Source organism: Trachurus trachurus (genome assembly GCF_905171665.1).
Source record: "Trachurus trachurus genome assembly, chromosome: 4".
Taxonomy (NCBI): Eukaryota; Metazoa; Chordata; class Actinopteri; order Carangiformes; family Carangidae; genus Trachurus; species Trachurus trachurus.
The window spans coordinates 22,373,728-22,382,148 of record NC_139898.1 but is presented as its reverse complement, the minus strand read 5'-3'; the positions used below and the strand labels follow the sequence as shown (position 1 = coordinate 22,382,148).

Sequence of the window (8,421 nt, the reverse complement as noted above, 5' to 3'; positions counted from 1 at the left end):
CTCTACGTCGCGCACAACCACAACAACGACAACAACAGTTCTGCAACTTCCTCCTCCTTAATAACGCTGAGAGGACAGCTAAAGAAAGACACAGGGACGTGGAGACAAAGTGTTCTACCAGCGATTCAGTGACTGTGAGCAGCCTAACACTGCTACATTACTTACTGTTGCATATTTGTCCGGTTCGGGGGTCGGATTTGCGAGTTCCGAGTGCATTTTAACGCAGCAAGCGCCGGGCCGGCTTGGATCATAACAAAGACAAACGCTGCATTTGCCCCACGGACACTATACTGTTGGCGATTTTTTTTTGTACATTTAGTTATGGCTCCCCCCGACCCATCTTTTGCATATTTCATCTTATTTTATGCTATTACTGCTGTATTTGCGATAATGCTCCTTTAAATAGTTATATCTTCCGACAGCAATCACTTATACAGAGTGTTTGGTCTGAAACACGGGTCTGTCAGTCACTCTGCTCTGCTGTAAGCCGAGGAGAAAACTTTCCTTGTACCCTACAACCTTTATCCAATAAGAAGAGAGAGAACGGCATAAAGGGGCCATCCTCTCTGTGTGTGCAGCCAAGGGATGCGCGTGAATGTGGTGACGTAGGGACGAGGGCGGGGACTGCTAACTCCATCGGCTGACAGAAAGTTAGCCAAACTTCTGCTTTAATTGTCGGTGTAAGCTATTTTTAGAACAGCGGAGCAGAGCTGCATGGGATTTCTTGGTTTCCCTCATCAAACTCATCAAATACACAATCCAACAACTCCAAAACGCTCTCGTGGACAAGTTGTGACCTGCACATTCACCACGCTATGAGATAATAACAGAACGTTACGAGACAGAGTTGTTTTCGAGGCAAATGCAGAGACTGCTTTCTGAAAAACCTGCCCCGTTTTGCATGAATTTACCTCGAAAACAACTCTGTCTCGTAAGGTTCCGTTATTATCTCATAGCGTGGTGAATGTGCAGGTCACAACTTGTCCACGAGAGCATTTTGGAGTTGTTGGATTGTTTATTTGATGACTTTGATGAGGGAAACCCAGAAATCCCATGAGCCTCCGTGGCGTAGCTCTGAGCAGCTCGCGGCTCTGCTCCGCCGTTCTAAAAATAACTTAACCAACCTACTCCTAATACTATAGGGGTTATGGCAATGGACCAATTTGCAAAAATGTTCAACTATCCCTTTAACCTTTCTTTTAAAATGGTAGTGGGTGCTGGGGTAGGCAGGATTTGATTTTAAAACAAAATATGGACTTTTTCCTATCAGTAAAGAAAGGTCTGTGTGTTTATTACAGTGTTTCTCTATGTCTCTGTGTGCAGCAGCCTGAAAAACATACAGCTCCCAGTATCTTTGAACAATCAAATCTATTTTGGTCGGGGGCGTTCCTGATTGGTTGAGAGGCTTGCCCTAATCTGTCCTCCCGATTTGTTAGGACAGAGTAAGGCCGGCCCTTCAACCAATCAGAAATAGATTTGATTGGTCAAAGATACCGGGAGCTGTAGGCTTGTTTTCAAAACAAATCCTGCCTCCTTTAAAACTACACCAGGGAATTACTAATCATAAATGACTATAGGCTATATGAAAATATACCAGGAAAGAGTGAAATAACCAAATATCTTCTCTACCTATCTACCTTGAAACACACTGTATATAGTCTTGCATTATTTTGTAATAATATTAAACTTCAAAATGTCCTTTGCCGAAACTCTGTTTCAAGTTCACATATTTTTAATAGCGAAAACTGGTTTTATAGCAGATTTTTGTCGGGGCACAGGCAGGTCTGAAAGAGTTAAACAGTGATTGAAAACTTTTAGCAACTACCATTAATATTTCAACAGAATTTATGATACGTTCATACTTGAGTAAATCCTGTCAGAATGCATTTAAATAAAAAGCTTTTTATTTCAAGGCAATTCCTTTGTATATAAAATGCCCATAACAATATGTTCAATCAATGTAAATCAAATTACCCATTTTGTCAAATCCTAAAAAGGTATTCAGTTTATCACATGAGACGCACATGCACACACACACACACACACACCCAGAGAGAAAACACAAAACTCATAACTGAGATGATCTGATTGGGACAAATGTATCACCTCTTAGGCAAAAATATTGCTATTATCATTTAACCCATAAATTACATTTATAGAGGAGAAATCATATGAAAGAGCCATGATGTTTTCAAAAGTTCCTGGGAATTGAATGATGCATGCAGATCCAGCACTGCAAGAACATATTTCAGTTAGATTCATGAAAATATTCCTACCGAACACAAACAATCACAGTTCCTTAATGTTTTTTTTATTAACACATATCAACACGTCCACTGAAGGGACTAAGTAGCAAATCTCTTCTGCATTCGACTGAACACAAAAGGCTAATTTCTGTACATTCACTAAGGCTCCGTCTTTAGGGAAAACACAGGTTTCCATAAGGCAAACATTATCTAAAGGAATGATATTAAGTACTTTTCCAGCATGTCAATTTATATTTCAGTTCTTCCTGACAGTACAAAATGCAAGCTATAGGGTAATATGCTCTGTCATTTCAATTCATATTTTACAACCTAAATACACAGTAAAGGGAAAAGGCAAGTATAAAATAAAATAAATTCATGTTATCAAAATGTTTCAGAGCATTTTCCTGTGTAATAGGTTGATGTATCCGCAGGGAAACTCTGGACTGCCACTGCTGTGTCGCTGAACCAATTCTGAATGACAAAAAAATATTAAATGTAGTCTGAACTTGTATAAGTTTTAAAATTAATATGTAAATATGAGTAGATATCATATATAACAGCCACATTTCCACATTTTTTTAATCAGCTTGTATTGATTTAACTCACTACAAGCCTTTGCCTTTCTGCACAGTCACATCTGGCCGTTTCCTGCCACTTTATTTAACAGCACTCAAATGCCCCCCCCCCAAAAAAAGTTTTAAAACTTATTTGCCAGTTATCTATTCAACTAAAAGTCACTGCATAAGAAAGTTGTGCAACGGGAGAACAGCGGTCCTACAAATTTTCACGATAACAGTTAATACCTGCGGTAATGAGGACCGCTACTTGAAGATAGCATCGATTTTAGCTCGGAAAAAAACCCTGTTCAAGATGCAAGATGACTAATTCCCAACAATTAGCTGTATCTCCTAAATGAATGTTACTTCCAAGTCTGTCTCACTGAACAAACAAAACAAAAAAGAACTAAACTTGCAATTAAAAAAATACTGCACTGTAACCTACGTGATGAGAGGCAGAAAGCTCCATCACCTTTCACAAGGCATGTCGGTAACATATGATGAGTAAAACGTGGCCGTGCAGCTTGATGTGGCGTCCCTCTGCAGTACAAAGAATGGCAGGTGTTGGAATTTCAACCTTTTACAATGACTCAACACCAACAACTAAACGGGCAGATAGATAATGCATAGCCTTTCCCCTTGACGACGCTGTCTTGTCTTTGCACAATTATGTTCACAAACTCATAAAACACTGATTACACACCCTGTGCTCCAACACACACACGCACACACACACACACACACACACCCCGAGCAGGCAGCGTATTTATTCCATTTTCACTAACAGTGCAAAACAGCAGCGTACACTTTAAAGGAAGTGCCTTCACACGACGTGTACAGTGAAGGCAGCTCACACCTTCCGATTCAGACACCTGTCGTCCCGTCTCAGTCCAGACAGACATATGGCAGTATGTTCAACCTGCTTTCATCTCCATGTGGGTCTAAGGAGATGCACTCGGTCCAGTCGTACCAGTTACCCTTTGTGTCGTAGCAGCCATTAACGCCAGACCAGTGTTGTGCATGTAATCTGCTGAGGTCTTGGTCGTTGACCTCTCTGCTCACCCCCGGTAAATCCTTGGCCGGTTGTTCTGGTGCCAACACGTGTGTTTTCTTGGCGGCGTCTTTGCTCCGGTGGTCCTCCTTCTTCAAGAACTCTGTCATGAAAAAATGTGCACTGGGTGTGTGGGTGCCTGATGATGTCAGCACGTTACTTTGCTGGCTAAGGTACGACTGGATGATTTCGCTCCTCGACAGCTCTTTCCAGTCTGTCTGCTGGAAGGGACTGGGAGGGACGGGCGGATTCTGCTTCGGCTGTTCTGACCGCTCGGGTTCAGGTCTGTGCTCCGGCTGAGGTCTGACCTCCCCGTCCTGGCAAGAGTCCTTCAGAAAGGAGGTTTTGATCTGCCCCGTCACAGGGTCAAACGTCAGTCTCCTATCTTTTAACCTGACTGGTTTAGTGCCGTCATCTACAGTCTGTCCGTCTAAATTTACCACATAGTCTTTGGGCCTGTATTTCTGCCTTTTCCTTTTCCCCGTACTGCCAACAGCACCATCATCTTCCAAACTCGCCGTGTCGCTGGCGGGAGAAGCAGCTGCATTTTTTTTACAGAGGGGCCGGCTTTGAGAGTCTGAGTCTGCAGACCACAGACCGTCGGTGTGCAAACCCTGAACACAGACATTTAAAGCCTGAGGAGAAGGGCCCAGTCCAGAGGTGTCCACAGACCCAGGCCTCAGAGCGGGGCTAGAGAGACGAGGAGGCTCGCTCTGTGCTTGTGGTGCAGTTTGTTGTTTGACAACAGCTTCCTGCTTTGGGGTTTGAGGACCGTGCAAGGAACGGCGAGGGCTTCTGGGTCGATGCTGCCCCCCAGAGGCAGCCTGCTCCTGTCTGGCTTGCTGCTGCAGAACCGATGCTTTTAGCAAAGAAGAGGTGCTAAGAGGCTTGCTGTATCCCAGGGCACTTGGATGAGGTTTTACAGCGTTGACAGGGATCTTATTGAGCCTGTCGTTGTCCAGAGGCTCAGAGACCTCCCGGTCTAAAGGCTGATGTGCACAAGAATCTGTAGAAATTTCAGAGCTAATGCCAATTCCATTGGTTGGCAGAAGTTTTGAGTTTTGTATTTTATCGTTCAGAGTTGTTTTTGATATCTTGGTTGGTAAGAGCTGTCCTTCCCTCTGGTCAGCCTTACTTTTCCTGTTGCCTGGTTTCTCCACCCTGGCGGAGGAGCAGTTGTTGAAGTCATTTCTGTTCTTCAACTCTGGACCTGATTTACCTGATGGCGTGGTGGCAGCTGGAGCGGGGATGCAGGCGTGAGCACCACCGTTGGAAGACCAGGATGCACCGGTGTGTCCTTTGGACAACACCTCACCCTTCCCTGGCTCAATAAGCTTCTGCCAGTTTCGCAGGAGCTTCTTGGCTCTTTTTGCAAGGTCCTCGTTCTTGGTTTTCTTGCGGACATCGTTGATGAGCTTACCAAGACGGGTTTCCTTCAAGGAGATAAAATTAAGAATTTAACACTGGCTATGACATGGTTTCTGAAAAGCTGTATTACATCTGCACATACTGTTACTACCAATACATGTAACCTACCTCGAGTGCCTCTTTGGTGATGGGATGTTTCTCCAAATAAGAGATCACCTCCATAACTACCACCATGTTGCATATCTGCTGAAAAGACACACACATTTATACTGTATATCCAATCCTGTAACATGATAGTGTGATGATAGCAAGTACTACTACGTTTATGTCAATGTTATAGGCTACATGTCAACTATAGTCCAATGGAGACTTAAACACCTAGTAGCCTATGTATGTTTTACATAAAGAGAAACAGTGGCTATTAAAAGGTCGGGGCATAATTTGAATACACTTTCAAACTTGCACCTGTATGTTGTACTTGTACTGGTTTCAGGCTCAGTATGACAAACTGAGACTACATGCAAATGCGACCATTTTAACTCACAAGAGGAATAAGTCAGATCAGCAAGCCAGATATAAGAAATGCACCATCCTGATTTGTCTGTTTGCTTTAATAATGAGTCTGTAACCAGCTATGCACCATCTACTATACAGAAAACTTGACAATTTGTTAACATTAGAGATATCACCGCACCATTGACATTGTGGTAGCAAGCAATCCCTTGGTTGCAACAATGTTAAACATCAAAAGAGGAACTGCTGTTGGAAAACAAGTGTGCTGGAGAATCTCATTAAAGTAACCTTCAGAAAAAGTTCTTAAAAACAGATAATACTAATAATACAATCCCACAACATTGAGCTAGTGGTCTTAGTGTATTATTTGGAATTTTGGGACTATTCCTTGGACAAAATAAAGGTGTTTGATGACGTTAGGTTGTGGTCTCAGATGTCACAATGGGCTTTCTTCACAGTGTTCTGCTGTTTTATAGACTGAATGAATGATAACTCTTCTATCTCTCTTATCACCAGATTCAGTAGCAAGCAATTGCAATAAATGCTAGGTTAGAGAGAGGATAATTATAAAAGTGATAGACAGTACAACACAGTATATATTGCATTGTTCCTACTGTACAATAGTGACATAGGGAAGGAACTACTATCTCTAACTCTGCTGACCTAATGCTGGTCAGACCGTAATGGTGTTTCAGTGCAGTAAAGAAGAACATGACAATATCCTGAAAAAGGACTGGTGTTATTGTGTGCTGTCTAGTTTACTTATACAATACAACAGCTCATGCCAACCTTTTTAGAAGTGCTGTAAGATAATATCAAAATGCCTGAAGCTGTAGTTATAGTAGAGGCAGGGCTGAATTTGTTATTTTAAAGCATACAAATAAATAAAGCCTTGAGCTTTCCTGAATCCCTCATTAGTCAACATCTGTCACTGAGGCACACTTACTGACTTAACTGTATCTGCAGCAGGTATAGCTACTCTCCTACCTGGTGGTGGTGGTGGTGGTGGTGGTGGCTCAGTTTAAGTTGTGGCTCTTGATCAAACACTGTGCATTTCAGTGTCAAACACACACACGCACACTGCCAACTTGACTCCATCAACAATAACCAGCCATAACAGCAGTGTGTTAGTTAGCCAGGTATTAATTAGGCTACAAGAGATGTTAGCCAGCTAATTATCGAGCAAATAATAAGTCGCCACCTCCACTTTATTGTTATTATCATCATCATTATCATCATCACCCCCACTGACTGCAGGCAGCGGCATGAAGTCGGCTTTATTGTCCGCCTCACGTCAGCCGCTCGCTTCGTGCCTTGAAACTACGGCGGGGCGGGGGGGACATATACTCACATTGCTCTGGCCGTCGATGGCCTGCAGCAGCCGGTCTCTCATCCCCTGCGGAGTGGCGGCGGCCGCTGTCATCGCCTGGCGGTGTCGCGGCTCGGTCAGGACGGACTCAAGACAGCAGGATCCCCCGAGGAGGAGGCGACGAGGCGGCGGCGGCGGTGGGAAACCTGCCGACGCTCACAGGCCCGGCGACGGAAGATCTTCTGTGGGAGTCGGAGTGCCAGTGGTGGTGGGAGTGGCCATCTCGTCTTTTCATGCTTTTATTTTTTTGTTTGTTTTCTGTTTGTTTCTCTCGCTGTCCTCACGTTAAAAGGTGAATTCAGACACCACCGAGAACTGACAAACGCTACTACTCCCGGAATAGGCTACTCCCCCTCGGCTGGTCGCCTCCTCCTCCTCCTCCTCCTCCCTCCGCCTCCGCCTCCTCGGCCTTTTTCTCATCAGGCTTTTTGTGAAGAGCCCGCGAACAGCACGACGGGAGAATTTTACGTCACCAGCGTCGGGCCTACGTCATCGCGCGTCAATGTTATTGTTCCCCGTGACTGTTGTGTTGATAGACAATTTTACAACATAATGCCCGAAAATGTACAGCATATACAGCATAATGCAATCAATCAGAGCAGAATGTTTTTATTTATTGTCCTTTATGAATTATTTGTTGTAAGTTATCATTTCATTATTCCTTAATTTGTGGTCTTTATTTCTTTCTTTCTTTCTGTACATCAATGTATACAGCTCACCTCTGGTGTAGCTATAAGAAAAGCAGTATGCGGCGGCTCATAGTGGCCTACAATGATGGACTGAGGTTGTTGCTTCAGGTCATAGGTGCCCAGGTGGCACAGTGCGAGTCAACTCTTTGTTAATTTAAATGTACCCAATTGTGAAGCACTTCTAAGAAATTTAATGTAGCCTATCGTTTTATGTGCCGCCTGGATGACTCGGGGAACAGCATTATTGGGGCTTTGACCAGCCCTGATAGGAGCTGCTATAGGTATTCCTCCAGGCTTAGAAAACACTGGTGGGATAGCCTGCTTATGAATTATGTGGAGAATTGATTCTCTGTCTTTGTGTATGTCTTTTTTCTCTCTCTCCTTCTTAAATCTGTTTTTAACATGTCTGTTGTTGTTGATATGGACCGCTTGTTGTGTCTGCAATAAAGATTAATAATAATAATAATATTTGTAACGAATTTGGTTTTTGATTATGTTCTTCAGGTTTTCATATAAGCCCTTTTGGGTTTCATACCTCCCCTTTGCACATCCCAATCATAATAATTGTTCATACTATTTTAAATGATATTCGTGCAAAATAAAATAAAAAACCCTTTGTTCCTAC

The 8,421-nt window shown here is 43.2% G+C and overlaps 1 protein-coding gene across 1 annotated transcript; it reads right to left on the bottom strand.

The window, feature by feature from the left end:
* Positions 1–2,364: 2,364 nt before the first annotated feature.
* On the bottom strand, positions 2,365–7,489 carry LOC310984318 (mediator of RNA polymerase II transcription subunit 26). Its single transcript, XM_083969504.1, has 3 exons — positions 7,090–7,489; positions 5,394–5,468; positions 2,365–5,290 (listed from the first exon to the last, which is right to left on the bottom strand). The coding sequence occupies exons 1-3, from the start codon at positions 7,159–7,161 to the stop codon at positions 3,692–3,694; spliced, it is 1,746 nt and encodes a 581-aa protein (XP_083825630.1). The 5' UTR covers positions 7,162–7,489; the 3' UTR covers positions 2,365–3,691.
* Positions 7,490–8,421: the final 932 nt, after the last annotated feature.

Bases quoted from the DNA above. Each gene is read 5' to 3' on its own strand.
- LOC310984318 (XM_083969504.1), bottom strand. From the start codon at position 7,161: ATGACAGCGGCCGCCGCCACTCCGCAGGGGATGAGAGACCGGCTGCTG. The intron at 5,469-7,089 runs GTGAGTATATGT...TCTTTTCAGCAG, and splicing joins CCATCGACGGCCAGAGCAAT to ATATGCAACATGGTGGTAGT. The intron at 5,291-5,393 runs GTAGGTTACATG...ATCTCCTTGAAG, and splicing joins TCACCAAAGAGGCACTCGAG to GAAACCCGTCTTGGTAAGCT.